The following is a 15890-nucleotide window of genomic DNA, read 5'->3' as shown; positions in this document are numbered from 1 at the left end:
GGCAGCGATGCCTCGGGGGGCGATGGGGGGCAGCGATGTCTCGGGGGGCGATGGGGAGCAGCGATGTCTCGGGGGGCGATGGGGGCAGCGATGTCTGGGGGGGCGATGGGGGGCAGCGATGTCTCGGGGGCGATGGGGGCAGCGATGTCTCGGGGCGATGGGGGGCAGCGATGTCTCTGGGGGGGGGTGATGGGGGGCGGGACTGGGGGAGCGAGGCTCCAGTGCACGTTCTTCTGAATCTGTTGAATTCTGAGTACTGTGGAGGATTGCAATCAAAACATTGAAATGTAAAAACATCACGTAAAGCACACAAGGAAACCCCACCCTGCTTGTTCACAGATCCAGGAATTGTCGATGTTTCCTCTAATTTCCACAGTGTCTATCCCTCTTATTCCCAACTTCAACATGCCTAGAATCTTTTTTTAAATGTATTAGAAAATTTTAATGTATGAGAAAAACATCAAAGAAATTCTAAGTTTAGAATTCCTTCAAATGGAAGGCCTCCATGCCTACTCCTGACGGGAAGGCAAGCTGGGATTCTTTCAAAGGCCCCCAGCTGTGTCCAGGGGTGACGAGTTCTCCCAACACTACTCAGCTGCTGTCCTAAGAACCATTTACAACAGACCTCAAAACACTCTTCCGTGCCCAATCATTATTTAGGCCGTAATGAAAACAGTAAGATTTAGATAGAAAAGGTCACTTTGACAGCCGTTAAAATGGGTTTTCCACTGAAAATTTGTGTGTATGCCTTGGAAGAAATTTTCCTTGGGATTTAAACCCTAACTCATTTCTTCATGTTGGACTTCGTTCAGAAATTTGAGGGGGAGGAGGTGGGAGTGAATCAAGGTGATACTGTTTGAGTAACTCATACACCAGCATCCCTTTTAAAACTTGCTTCAGACACCAACTGAATATGAAACAAGTGTTCAGTCTGTAACGAGTAACCCAGCAAACATCACTTCAAGGGTCATAGTCCATGGCCCAAGTGGATTTCTCTCCCCACACAATATTCTAAGTGAGGAAGGAGTTGAATCTACTTCATACCTTTAAAGGCAAGCCCTTCCTCCCTCCCTCCCTCCCTCCCTCCCTCCCTCCCTCCCTCCCTCCCTCCCTCCCTCCCTCCTTCCCCCTCTCCTTTCCTCTCTCTTACTTTGTGAGAGAGCAGAGGCAATGGTGGACTTTTACCGGTCCCTGTCACACTTTAAAGAGTGCAGAGATTCCCCCAATACCGGCTCCGTTGTGTTCCTATGACCAAGCGCTCAGTACAGCCTCAAACGGCAGAAACTTGTTGTCTCTCAGTCTGGAAGGTTAGACGGCCAAGGTATCTTGGGATTGGTTTGTCCTAAGGGCGAAAGACTCTATCCCATGCTTTTCTAGAAGCTTCTAGCTCTCTGTGGTAATCTTCTGTGACCCTTGCCTTGAGGAAGGATCTTTCTGACTTCTGCTTCTATCTCCTTGTACAAGCCTGCATTTCAGGTTCCTCTTTTTCAAGGTCAGCAATCTTCGCAGATTAGAATCCACATCAATAACATCGTTATAGCTAGCCACACCTGTGGTGAGCCTGCTTCTAAATAAGGGCTTAGGACTTTTGTTTTGTTTTGTTTTTTGTTTTTTCGAGACAAGGTTTCTCTGTGTAGTTATGGTGCCTGTCCTGGTTCTCGCTCTGTAGACCAGGCTGGCCTCGAATTGACAGAGATCTGCCTGGCTCTACTTCCCAAGTGCTGGGATTAAAGGCGTGAGCCACCACTGCCTGGCTAGACTTAAGACTTTTAACATAAGGGTTAGGGGTCACACAGTTTACTAAAACTTTTCCCCCCTTTTATGAAGATTCTTTGTAGTCTTTTTTTTTTTTCTATTGAAAATAGTTTTTTTTTTTTCTCACATAATATATCCTGATTACGGTTTCCCCTCCCTGTCCTCCAAGTTTCTCCCCACATCCCCTCCCATCTGATCCACTCCCTTTCTGTCTCATTAGAAAAGAACAGACTTCTAGGAGATAGTAATAAAATACAACAAAATAAAGTATAACAAAATAAAACAAGAACTATCACATCAAAGTTGGACAAGACGAACCCAAAGAAGGAAGAGAGCCCAAGAGAAGGCACAAGAGTCAGAGACTTGTTCACACACTCAGGAGTCCCTCAAAAAACGCTGGCCTGGGAGCCAGAATATGCACACAGAGGACCTAGTGCAGACTGTGCATGCTGCTTCAGTCTCTGTGAGATCATATGATCTCTCCTCGTGTTGATTCAGAGGGCTTTATTTTCCTGGCATCTCCATCCTCTCTTTCTGTCCGTCTCCTGCAGGGCTCTCTAAGCTCTGAGGGGAGGCATTTGATGGATACATCCAATTTAAGGCCGACTGTTCCAAGGTCCCTCATTCTCTGTGTAATATATGGCTGTGGGTCTCTGTGTTTGTTCCCATTTGCTGCAGGAGGAAGCTTCTCTGTTGATGGCTGAACAACCATATCTATCTGTCTGAGTCAGGAAAGTCAGTTTGTAATAGTAGGCAGGAGTATTCACACTGCTAAGTTTAATATAGAGAGGGGCTTGCATTGTAGTCACATGTTGGCCTTGAGCTTGCCTCCTGCCTATACCTCTGAGAGGTGAGATTACAGAGTATATGGACATGCCCAGTTTGGTGCTTTTTTAAATTGTATGCTTTTTGTTTCTTTGAGATGGGATCTCTCTACATAGCCCTGACTCTCCTGGAACTCATTATATAGACAAGGCTGGCCTGGAGCTCATATACACCTGCCTATTTCTGTCTCCCAAGTGCTAGGATTAAAGGCGTGTGCCACCACTGCTTAGCTGTGCTTTTTTTTTTTTTCAGCTGTGCTTTTTAATGAGTAGAAAGTTAACCTTCTTTGTCTATGTACTTACTCCACAAATTGTTGATATTTTCTACCTCAGTTAATAAGGTTTCTCTTTGTGGGTGGGGAAGTGTTCTCTTTTTCTGTTACATTACAAGTGTATATAGTTGTCTGGATAGTTTAAAGAGAAATTTTTTAAAGAGATAAACCAAGTTTATTGTTTGTCCAAAAGAAAGGCTCTTGCTAGACTCTTAACTTTTAGCAAAAATGTCCATTTTTTTAAAAAAACTAGATGGCTGGAGCCAGACACTCCTCTGTGTATCTGGACCGCCTTCTCTTCACCCATTAGGCACCTCATGTTCTGAGAACTAGACCTATAGAGGAAGTGGATCTCACTAATCACCAGGGTGAGGATGAAGGAGCAGATAGACATGTGTGTTTGTCAGTTCTGGCTACCATAACAGTGTGCTGTAGGCTGGTGGTTTAATAACAGAACTTACTTCTCAAAGCCTGAAGGCAGAAGTCCAGTCTCAATGCACCAGAAGAGACAGCTTCCCATGAGACTTCTCTTTCTGGCTGTGGACAGCTGTCTTGTCTCTTCATCCTCTCTGAGCTTCTCCTCTGTGCCAAGGCTTGCTGCCCCCCCCCCACCAAGTTGGAAGAGATTTTATTTGCTATGAGCAACACTCCTGCTAAGTGTCGCTGAAGTTTTCTCTGGTCCTGCCCAGCCCCATGAACCCCTGCGGCTGCTTATAAAATAATCACTCAGAAGCTTATATTAATTTAAACTGCTAGGCCATTAGCTCAGGCCTACCACTGAATAGCTCGTACAACTAAACTCAGCCCATTTCTGTTAATCTATATGTTGCCACATGATCCGTGGCTTTACCTGTGTGCCATTACATGCTGCTCCCTCGACGGCAGGCTGGCATCTACTAACTCAGTCTTCCACTTCCCAGGATTCTCCTTGTCTGCTTATCCCACCTATACTTCCTGCCTGGCTACTGGCCAATCAGCATTTTATTTGTCAACCAATCAGAGCAACACATTCACAGCATACAGAACATCCCACAGCAGCTATGCTTGTTGTACTTTTGGTTTTGTGTGTGTGTGTGTGTGTGTGTGTGTGTGTGCGCGTGTGTGTGCATGTGTGCTCATGTGTGTTTGTGTGTGTGCATGTGTATATGTGTATATGTAAATGGAGGCTTTTCTCTGTCCCGTCCCATCCCATAGGCATTTTCAAATAATCATTCAGAGGCTTATATTACTTCTTATCTGTGTTTAGCCACGTGGCTTGGTACCTTTTTTCAGTACAGCATTCTCATCTTGCTTTTTCTGTATCTGGCTGGCAAGTCCTGACTCTGCTTCCCTTCATCCTCAGCTTGGCTTTCCTGCCTAACTACCAGCCTGTCAGCTTTTTATTAACCAATGAGGGTAATACATATTCATAGTACAGAAAAGGATTGTTCTACAGCATGTGTATGTGTGTGCGTGTGTGTGCATGTGAGTTTGTGTGTGTGTTTGTGCATCTGTGTGTGTGCATGTGTGTGTGTTAACCTATAAAAGTTCAAACGACTTTCCTTTGCAAGTCTATTTTGAGACTTGAGTTTGGCCTTCAAAGTCTGTTACTGGGTAGTATTGATCTCAGTTTGCTTCTGATATTTGACAACCCTGAAGATCTCCCAAGCTGTGGCTGATCCAGAATTTTACCAGTAGTGACTCTCACCTCCCACACATGCACGCTGTCAGGGCACAACACTCAGTTTGTGCTTCCTCAGGTAAACCTGGTCTGTCCACTACCTTCCTCTGAGAACTCAACCTATAGCGTTTCATTTGAGCCCCAGCCCTTACCACACAGAAGCTTTGGTTCCCTCTGGATGCATAGCTGATCCTCTGGCTGCCATGTGGTTTCATCTTCTGTTTCTGGAACAACCTCCTAATCAGAAGATAGATGTAGAGAATTTTATAATCAAGAACAGTAATAAAGTACTTTGGGGGACGCTGTTAATTTCCCATGATTTACAGGGATCATAGCAGCAGTTTATCAGGTAAAATGGGGTGTGACCTGGGAGGAAGTTTGTGGATTTAACTGCATGTTTCCAAAAGAAACTGTCACCCTCGGGTTGCTTGTTTTTTCTCTGAATACACTCTTCTGAGGAGACGCTAAAATTATCGTTTACATCAGTGAGGGATGTGTTGTTGTGCCTGTCACCCCTCCCCCAGGTGAAAGAAGAAATGAAAACCCTTGCCCAAGATAAAGGAGTTAACTCTTTCAAGATGTTCATGGCCTACAAGGGTGTGTACATGGTGCAAGATGAGCAGATGTATGCAGCCTTCTCCCAGTGCAAGGAGATCGGAGCAATCGCTCAGGTGCATGCGGAAAACGGAGACTTGATTGCAGAGGTGCGCACTCCCCTCCCAGCCCTTCTGCAGACAGGAAGACAGCTGTGCCTTGAAGCGAGGACATTCGGCCCTGCAGTGGTATTTGCTCTGCCCATGACCTTGGGCTATCGGACCCAAAGGAGGCGGTGCTTCCTGGGGTCGTACAGTGACCTCTTATAAAGAGAGGAGAGAGGGGTCATGCGGTCCCTTCTTCCATTTATTTATTTATTTATTTATTTATTTATTTATTTACTTTTATCCTGGCGTAACCGGGAACTGAACCCGGTTACTCGGTTCCTCTGGAACATCAGTCAGTGCTCTTAACCTCTCTTTATATGAGGTCACGTACAAGGGCAGGAAGCACCTTGGCCTCATAGCCCAAGGTCATGGGCGGAGCAAATATCACTACGGGGCCCTAAGAAGGTAGATTCAGCACTTGGAAGGACAGAAACCAAGTTGCTCTCCGTCTGTGTCGCACACACACCTGGCTTGATTTTCTTGGCCACTGCCTTTGATTTTATGCAATGGGTCTATGTGGTTGGGTGAAGAATTCTCCTTTTCCAACCAGCTACCTATATTCAATTTTTAAAATGTGCTGTCATAAAAAGGTGAGTTATTTTCTTTTAGACTTATGTATTATTTATGTGCACGTGTGCCTGCATGCGTTTATGTGTGCCCTGTACATGTAGACGCCTGTAGAGGTCAGAAGACGTTGGATCCTGTGGAACTGGAGTTACAGACAGCTGTGAGCTGCCATGTGGGTGCTGGGAACTGAACCTCAGTCCTCTGGAAGAGCAGCCAGTGCTCTTCACTGCTAAGCCTCCTCTCCAGACACTGTAAATCATTTCCTTGGCATCCCTGAGCACTGGCCTGGGTTTTCAGAGGCTCCAGTGGCTGGTATGGAATGCTCGTGTGTGGACCTCAGTGTGGTCTGATGAAGTGAGCAGACGGTACTTTAAAGCTTTACACTTTCCAGAGACTGGGTATTAAACTGTGCTCTGGAGAAATCTAGAGGATATTTATTTCTCATGTTAGTTCCATTACTAATGCCCAAAGGGTATGCCATCTGCAAGATTTAAGGAGCTGTCGCTAACCCTTTGTATTAGCCGATTTTTTTTTCTTTTCCCCAGGCTTAGCTCCCATTAAAGCAAGTAAGATTGCAGCCCAGCAGCCAGGAGGCAGTGGGAGAAAGGAGAAGGGAGTGTGAGCCACAGACCCAAACAGGCCAGAGTTTAAACTTGACGATGTGACCTCCTCACTGTGTGACATGGGCAAGTGGTTTCATTCCTCTGAAACGTGACTTGCAGCCCTTTTTGTGAAAGAAAGAAAGAAAAATTTGAAGAAATAATGGATCTAATATTATTAGTGGACTGACTTGGGAGCAGTGGAGGCTTCGATTCAGAAAACAGAACTAATTAAACAATACATTACAAGGACTCACTTCAGCAAGGGTCTGGAGTAGTTCTGTTCTGTTTGACTGAATTAAGATATTAAGGCTCAAGTATGGACAGTGCTGGGCAGTGCTTCTTACAGAATCTGAGAACAAACTTCATCTTTTTCAGGGGTGGGATAGACAAAGAGACAGACAGACTGTGGAGACCAAAGGACAAACTCAAACGTCATTCTTCAGGAGCCAGTCCACTTTATTTTAGAGACAGGGTCTCTAAATTGGGAATTCACCAATTAGGCCAGACTGGCGGGCAGTGGATCCCATGGTTCCACCGGTCTCTGCCTCCCCAACATTACAGTCGCACTCTGCCACCCCCGCCACCATGTTTGGCTTTTTCACATGGGTTCTGTGGATTGAACTCAGATTCTCATGGTTACACACACAGCAAGCACTTTACCATCTGGGCAAGTCTCCTCAGCCCCTCTCTTCCCCCACGTTTTCAAATCAAAAGATGCTAACGGTCCAAGGATGCACAGGGGATACTATTAATGTACACCATACACATATGTGCACTCTGCCCTACACACCTACAGCTGACAGATCCAAAAGTCTATCAGAACTTTCAATTTCCAAAACGATGATCACATTTGCCATTACCAATCCTTCCTGCTATCTTTTTGCATCCTTGCTGCCTTTTTAGGGGGCAAAGAAGATGCTGGCGTTGGGGATAACAGGCCCCGAGGGGCACGAGCTGTGCCGTCCGGAAGCAGTGGAGGCGGAGGCCACGTTGAGGGCCATCACCATAGCGAGCGCCGTGAACTGTCCTCTCTACATCGTGCACGTGATGAGCAAGTCCGCAGCGAAGGTGGTAGCGGACGCAAAGAGAGAAGGTGATTATTCTCCGTGGAACCCCGCCGCCTCGGGCTAAGGAGCTAGCAAGACACACGTGCCTCTCCTGCCTAGCGCATGAGGAAGCTGTGCTTCTGTCTGCCATCCTCATCCTTACACACGTCTATTTCTTTCATCCTTTCTATTATCTTCCGGACTCTCTTCCGGTTACTTCTTCCTTATGCTCAGGACTTCAAACTACTTCAAACCCATAATCTGTCCCTCAATACCATAATCAGCCGCTTTTTAAAACATGGTAGCGAATTTCAATGTTAGCTAATTTTGCAGCGATTTCCATATCTCCTGATCATCCAGCTCACCCTTGATAGCACCTGATGGGGCCAGGGCAGAGTCCATGCTCAAAAACTTGTTTTTGAATCGAATCAATTTGTCTGACGGCACCTTGGATGTTGGGTCAACTGAAACAGTAATCCCCCAAAGCATTTTAATGATTACTGTTTTGAAGGTTTTTTTTTAACCTTAAACTGATTGTTGCCTCAGTTCTCTGGTTCAGTCTGAATATAGTCATGCAAAAGAAAGGAAATCTGTCCCTGCACCAAGAAAAAAGTCATTGTTTGCTAGTACTGGACAGAGCTGGGTGAAAGCCACATATGTGGGTTTCCTTCCGTGACTTTAGGTCTCTCTGGAGCCTCCATCTCCCTGGCAGAAACACAGGTAATCCTACAGCAGGAGTCATCCTGTTGGTTTCCCGCCTGTGAGTGACAGCAGGTGGATAATGTACCGTTTTAAAAACCATGGAGCGGATTTGGTAGGTTTGGGACAGGCACCAAAATGAGTTTGGTCAACACTGCTTGCTGCAAGGTTTAGAAAGGGTTTTGTGAACCGTATTCATCTCTAAAATGTAATCCGCCATATCATGGGTTAGGAATAAGGCTAATTTCAAATGAGCTCACAAAGTCTTACTACCAAGTACCGCTGGCCTTCCCTGCCACACCCCACCTGTACCGGATTCCGATGAATCCCCTCCCGCCCCTCCCGCCCCTCCCAAAACAAGAACAGAAAGTAGCTGAAAAACCCAAGCTGCAGTTCCTGCTTTTCTCCACCAGATGGTGATGTTGCCAGCTCTGTGGAATTGCTTTTCTGTGTCGCACCAGGCACACAGTGTTAGGCTAGCGTGAACACTAAAACCTGCAGAAATGCCAGTCTTAACCCACCATCAAGATATGATTCTGAAAGTTCAGGCTGGAATCTGTTTCTTGACAGTGTGTATTTGTTCTATCTGCGGACAAAATTCAACTAGGAGCCTAGCTTATAAAGACCTAGGGACTAAAGTAATGGGGATTTTGATTATATTTCAAATTAGTTTTAAATACAATTTTACTTCTTGAGTGTGGGAACTGTTTACCATTTTACATTAGTCCAAGTTTCAAAATTATATACAAAAGAAACTTCCAAGAAGTTTTACTTCCTTCTAGCTCCTCGTCATATCCCATAAGAAATATTTTTTTTTACTCATTTATTTCTGGCTCAAGTGGACAGTTTCTCTTTAAAAAGTAAAATTATCTATATCTTCTGGGTTTTTTTATTCTTCTTTCCTTCATCAAAAAAATAATAATAATAAAAAACCCACCATGTTAGTATTTGCCTCTTGCTGATTTTTCTGTTAGAAATATGTCCTGTCCTTGAGGTTAACCGTGGGAGGATGATGGACTTTCATCATTCTCATTTGAAGGTCTGGAATATGCCACTGTGTTTATTCAAATAAACCTCCATTGATGGTCTGTTGAGGCCACCACAAAGGTCGCCTTCTGCAGAGACCATTCTGTATTTGCAGAAGGCGTGGCTTTTCTATTGTCTCTGTAAGAAATTGCTACGAATGTAGTGACTTAAAACATGACCTTGTTATCTGGCTGTTCTAGAGGACAGAGTAACCAGTGTCTGGAGAGCCATGCCCCTTCCTTACCTTTCCCAGAGGTAGAGCCTGCTCAGCTTCCTCAGCTCATGGCTCCCACTTTCTGGAATTTTTAGGACAACCATGCTGGATTGAGCACTGTTCATGGCATCCTATTCTGGATGGCCTCTTGTCTTTCTCCTCCACTTCAAGGGTCTTTGTATAACATTGAGCCAACCCCATCAAGTTAGAATGGCCTCCCCATCTAGAGGCTCTTAGCCACATCTCTAAGGTCCCTTTTACTACATTAGGTAGCATATGGACAAACTACAAATTGGCATGTGAATATCTTTATGGTTCCATTATGTGCCTAATATAAAAGAGTATCTTCTAGAAGTAAGATTGCTGGTTCAAAGATTAAATAGGCATGTAACTTTTTACACACTGCTAGATTCATTTCCAAAGGAGCTATAGGCAACCTGTAAAAACACCCTAGTACCCAACTATCAAAGAGACAGCAGAGCTCCAGAATGATTCAGCATGAGCTAGCCCATTCTGTGGATGTAACCCCTCCTGGGGTGTGAAGAGTGTGTGATCCAGGGGGAACCAAAAGGAAGAGGAGAGATACTAACAGATCTAAACTTTTCCATGGTGACTGCATCAATAAACTCAAGGACAGACCCTGAAAGTGCTAATGGCTGGGAGCCCATGGACCACACTGATCTTCTGTGAAGGATTCAGGTCGCTTATCTGTAATTCATCCTCCTCCATCAACATTCCTGAACTCCAAAGTACGATAGAGACCTGTTATTTGCAACTTTATTTAAATAAGAAAAAATTGTCTTATGAATTTATAATATGAAAATATATGTATATACTTTTATAACCCACTTCTTTCTTTCTGGGCCCTGATACGAACAGTGGGTCCCAGAATGCAGTGCTGACGTTGCCTAGAAGCAACACGCAGAGCTTTGGCGCCCATCCCAGACCCACTGAATCTAATGTGCACGCCTCACTGAGACATCAGGCAGTTCATATGTTTAATAAGTCAGAATCCGGGCACAAAGGTTGTCCGATCATCGCCTCTATTGTCACTTAGGGATACAATGATGTTAAATTTGACTTTATACCTCAGTTGCCAAATGTATACCCAGAAGAGACAGGCTGTGGTCCTAACAGCTAACACAGTACGTGCCACACAGAGTAGGGTTCTGTTTGTTTTTTTTTAAAAAAACCACTCCAGGTTTTATTCATTTCATTTTAGTATAGTATTGTTTTAAAACATCACCAGACTATTTCAATTTCAACTTTACGACTGTTTTGTGACTGGTGACATTGAGGCTTGGGAAAGACTGGTAAGCAAAGCTCCAGGTGACTTCAAGGGTAAGTGCCAGGTCTGGAGGTCCAGGCCAAGTCCAACAACCCCAGCCAAATCTTCTCTTCTTATTAAAGAGTGCGGTCTAGAGCTCCGGTGTGTACGTACCGTGTTTTATAATTAGTGGACATTTTTTTAAAAAGTGCCTGGTTTGGGGTTTTTGTAATTATGTTTGAAAATTGTATTGGCGACATTATCATTATCTTAGCATTTTGGCATTATTGGAAGGATAGAAATGCCAGAATGGGTTTGCTAATGCATTCACTGGAAAGTTAGCTAGCTTGCATTTCGTTCAGCCATTCTTTGGGGCTAGTGATTACGGCCACATCTCCTATTAGTTTTAAGTAGCCACCTTCAAAATTCTAGACTGTAAGTATGTAATTTGGAGACTATAAGCTTGTGATTTGGAGCGGTATCAGTTGTCTTCCAACCATGAAAAATGAGGAACTTAGCTCCTGCAAATCTTATCTGCCACCCGAGGTTTGTTAGTAATAACTGTCACTTCAAACGGCATGAGTTTTTGTGCCTAGCTAGTGCTTTTAGTGAAACTCCAGAAATGTCTCTGCCAGCCGCTTCTCCTCCCCGAGGGTGAAGGCGGACCTCGGGGCTGTCGTTGCCAGTGCGTTCTTATCATCGTGGTATGGCAGCGTCCTTCACAGCGTTCATCTCCTTCCCATAACTCTGGCACTTCCCTGCTTTGTCTATAGGCTAAGCCCAACCTTCAGATACAGTGTAGGAGTGCGACACTCGTCTGCCCTGGCGAAGCCATCCGTGAGAAGAGAAATTTACCCACTCAGTGAAGCGCAAGTCGGAGCTATTTCACATCAACTCATGGAGAGGCAATTTCAGGCACCAGGGTCAAGTGCATTTCCTTCACGCCAATAAGGTTCCAAAGCACACCTAATTTTAGATGGCTACATATTTAGACCATGGTTGTCTTACAAAGTTTCTTGGTTTTCCTGGAATTTTTCCAGTTAGCTCCTTTTCAATAGGTTTAGAAAAGAAGCATAGGCCTTCTGGACCGTGGCGAGCAGTTCCAGCTGCTTCTCCTGCCTCCCATTAGACAGAAGCAGCTCCTTCTGCGAGGAGGGGTTTTTGGGGGAGGGGGAGGGAGGTAATCTCTCCCCCCACTCCCTGCCTGACTCACTTTCTCTTTCCCCTCCTTCTGTCGTTTGTCTGCGGTTTTTCTGTCTGTCTGTCTGTCTGTCTGTCTGTTTTGCCCTGGCGGGGAGGGAACCAGGGCCCTGTACACAGCACACAAGCACCGCTGAGCTGTGGTGGATGTGTCCACAGTCCCTCCCTCAGATTGATAGATATCGAAACCAGCTGTGTGGATCATCCCGTTTGATAGCCTAGGCTCAATGCATGCCTTCTTGTGCTCTTATTTCTACTTTCTTGAATTCTTTGAGAATTCTCAGGTGATTGTTTTTTTTTAAAGCAAAGTGTGTTGAAGGTGGATTTTCAAATATTTCCCCTGCTTTTCAATGATGTGAATGAGCACAGAATTCTATGTCACAAACTGCTCCTTCTGGGAAATGACAGTGTAATTTCATTCCAGCACTGTTACCCATCCAGCACGATTGTTTCTCTTTTCTCTCTAACCAGTCTTACTATCTGGAATATTCTCATTTTTTCTCGTCATTGAGATACAGAAATTTTGTTAAGCCCACATTGAGTCACAATAATCCCCTTCATGTTAGGGCATATTTTAACCTGAAGGCTGATTTTTGATTCTGAATTTTCTTCTTCTGATATTTCTTCCATATTTATTTTTTCTGTTTACTTATTTACTTTCCCCAGAATCAACCCCTACCCGCATCGTTGCAGCCTTCCGCTTTTTTCTTCTGTTTCCAAAAAATGTCAAGGTTTTGCTTTATCTTTTACAAACTGTCTTTGTTTGCTTTCTCTGCCCAGCTAATGGGTTTTGTCTTGCTCATCTTCTGTTTGTTCATTCCCTCCTAGTTCCTGCCTCTCTCTCTCATTTTTAATGTTCTTCTTTAAATTAGAGATATTATCTTGATATCTCTAAGAATATTAATGAGACTCTAAAATCTCTTTCATTTCCTGTTTTTGGTTTTTGTTGTTTTTTTTTTTTTTTTTTTTTTTTTTTTTTTTTAATAAATCCTTTGCCTTTTTCTCCATGGTTAAGAAGATGGTTTAGTGGGTAAGAGCATTCGCTCAACAAGTGTAAGGACCTGAGTTCAAATCCCCAGCACCCACATACAGAGCCAGGAATAGAGGTCTATGCATGTAACCCCAGCATTGGGGGTGGGGCTTGGGGAGCAGAGACCGGTGGAACTCAGGAGCTCCCTGGCCAGCCAGCCTAGCAGAAAAGGCCAGGTGAGCTCCTGGCACAGCGAGACACCCTTGTCTAGAGGCGTAAGGTGGGGAGCACAGTGGAAGACACCAGACTTCCTCCTCTGACCACCACGTCTGCACAAATGGGTGTACACACTTGCAAACCCATGTGCATGCACCACGTACACATCTACCACACATACACAAGAGACACATTCTTAGTCTTCCTTTTTGTGTGATTCATGTTCTTAATATTTTCATTTATTATAGTGTGTGTGTGTGTGTGTGTGTGTGTGTGTGTGTGTGAGTGTGTACATGCCATGGTACACATGTGGAAATGAGAAGACTGCTGTTGTACCTCAGTCAGAAGTCAAGGTCAGCACACCCGAGACCTGACCTATTCTCTATCGCCCAGTTTTCCTTTTGTGTTTTTTGTTTGTTTTGTTTTTTGAGATGGGGTTTCTCTGTACAGCCCACGCTAGCCTTGATTTCAGGGTCCTCCTGCTTCAGTCTCTGGAGTTCTGGGATTGCAGGTGCAAGCGACCACGTCCAGCCGTAGCCTAGTCTTTATCCAAACAGTGTGTGTGCCGGTGTGAGGCGCTGCCATCAGTGACTCTCCTAACCTCACTAGTGTGAGCCGCTGCCATCAGTGACTCTCCTAACCTCACTAGTGTGAGCCGCTGCCATCAGCGACTGTTCTAACCTCACTAGTGTGAGCCGCTGCCATCAGCGACTGTTCTAACCTCACTAGTGTGAGCCGCTGCCATCAGTGACTCTTCTAACCTCACTAGTGTGAGCCGCTGCCACCAGTGACTCTCCTAACCTCACTAGTGTGATCCGCTGCCATCAGTGACTCTTCTAACCTCACTAGTGTGAGCCGCTGCCATCGGTGACTCTCCTAACCTCACTAGTGTGAGCCGCTGCCATCGGTGACTCTCCTAACCTCACTAGTGTGATCCGCTGCCATCAGTGACTCTTCTAACCTCACTAGTGTGAGCCGCTGCCATCGGTGACTCTCCTAACCTCACTAGTGTGAGCCGCTGCCATCGGTGACTCTCCTAACCTCACTAGTGTGAGCCGCTGCCATCAGCGACTGTTCTAACCTCACTAGTGTGAGCCGCTGCCATCGGTGACTCTTCTAACCTCGCTAGTGTGAGCCTCTGCCACCAGTGACTCTTCTAACCTCACTAGTGTGAGCCTCTGCCACCAGTGACTCTTCTAACCTCACTAGTGTGAGCCTCTGCCACCAGTGACTCTCCTAACCTCACTAGTGTGAGCCGCTGCCATCGGTGACTCTTCTAACCTCACTAGCTTTGGCCGTGAGCGTAGTACCTGTTTCAGCCACGATGCTGCACGTGGGGTTCTCAGCGACCATTTAGAAAATACGCTGTGCTCTCCTCGCCGCCCGCCAACAGAACTTGCATACGCATGGGTTCCAGGGCTTTGCTTTTACTTAGAGTGGAGATGGCGCGGCTCAGTAGCTTAGCTCGGTGATCTGCTGGCTGGTGATGCCTGTTATGGGTTCCCATCTGTGACTGAGACGTTCAACCATTCCCCACCCTTAACTTGTTTTAACATGTCTTATTAGAATTCAACCTTATTTTATATCCAAGTTCCTGTCTTTAGGGGGCAAGTATGCCTCCTGTATGAACATATCGATGGAACATTTTCTTTATGCTTTTCATAAAAACCAAGTTACAGGATGCAAATGGGCTGATGTGCTGTGCTCTGGATTGGATTTCAAAACTGGATTGAGATATGGTTAGTTCTTAAACCACTCACTGGGAGCTGGACCTTGTGGTGGGTCTGCTATTTGGTTGTTCATTGTTTGACTGGTCTTGGTTTTCCTATAGTGCAAAGCTTCCTAGTTAAGCTTACTGTCGTAGGACAGAAAGTTCTCACACAGAGGTTTGGGGGGATTCACCACTTTCCAACTCCATCCTCCACATGGTCCTCTTGTTTTCAGAAGACCGAAGAGAGATGCACAAAAGGCCACATCCTCTCCAGCGGTCTCGCCCGCTACTGCTGAAGAGCAGTAAGCTGAATCTTGTCTCTTCTGCACTTACAATGCACTGACCCTCGATGACCAGGGTCGGGGAGGGTGGTGTGTGACTGAGTCCAGGGGCATCTGAATCCCACCTCGTCTCTTTTTTTCCACGGTCTTGCACATCTGAATATCTCACTGTTTTTTAAATTTAGAAGAAAAAAAAAAAGATCTACTTCAAAGCAGTTGAAACTGGCCACTTAAGAACATTTCAAAAACTGGAATGGTGTGGCTCTAAGGAAAACTGCACCTGTGGGGTGTATAAACATCTTAAGGCTACAATCACAAAATACTACTGCCCTTTACAGAAGCAACAAGGATCTGTTTTCCCAGATCCCGGAGATGGGTGATCTGAGAAGAGCGAGCCAGTGTCTTCTGAGATGTGGAGGAAGCCGTATCCCAGATCGTGTTCCATCAGGAGGTCTTTCTCCTCTTCTTTCAATGTGTTCCTTCTATCGGCGACTGTGTTCCAACCCCCACTTCTTACAGGACCCCCGTCTTATTAGATCAGGTGCTACCCCAGTGGTCTTACTCAACGTCATTATCTTTCATCCAGACCTTCATGTACTTGAGGACTTCAAGACTTGAATTCTGGTGTGCGGTTGCTTGAATGAGAATGGTCCCCATAGGCTTATGTGCTCTAATTCTTGGGTCCCAGTTGGTGGAACTATTTGGGAAGGATTAGGAGGTGTGTCACTGGAGACAGGCTTTGAGGTTTCAAGTGACCCATGCTGTTCCCAATACACTCTCTGCTTCTTACTTGTGGCTCAAGATGTCAGTTGTTCCTGCTGCCAGGCCTTTGTTCCGCCATCAAAGACTCTAACCCTCTGGAACCTTCTATAAGGTCCC

The 15890-nt window shown here is 45.3% G+C and overlaps 1 protein-coding gene across 2 annotated transcripts in view; it reads left to right on the top strand.

Annotated features, from left to right (window-relative positions):
* The window catches only part of Dpys (dihydropyrimidinase), an 81739-nt gene that overhangs the window by 14205 nt on the left and 51644 nt on the right, over nt 1-15890 (top strand). For both annotated transcript variants that reach the window (XM_028879289.2, XM_037197777.1), the window contains exons 3-4: nt 5036-5215; nt 7285-7474. In XM_028879289.2, coding sequence (XP_028735122.1) covers nt 5036-5215; nt 7285-7474 — 370 coding nt within the window. The remainder of the gene's footprint in view (nt 1-5035; nt 5216-7284; nt 7475-15890) is intronic.

The sequence above is a fragment of the Peromyscus leucopus genome, chromosome 20 (genome assembly GCF_004664715.2).
Source record: "Peromyscus leucopus breed LL Stock chromosome 20, UCI_PerLeu_2.1, whole genome shotgun sequence".
Classification (NCBI taxonomy): domain Eukaryota; kingdom Metazoa; phylum Chordata; class Mammalia; order Rodentia; family Cricetidae; genus Peromyscus; species Peromyscus leucopus.
The sequence above is the reverse complement of the archived record's forward strand: the minus strand, read 5'-3'. Positions and strand labels throughout refer to the sequence as shown.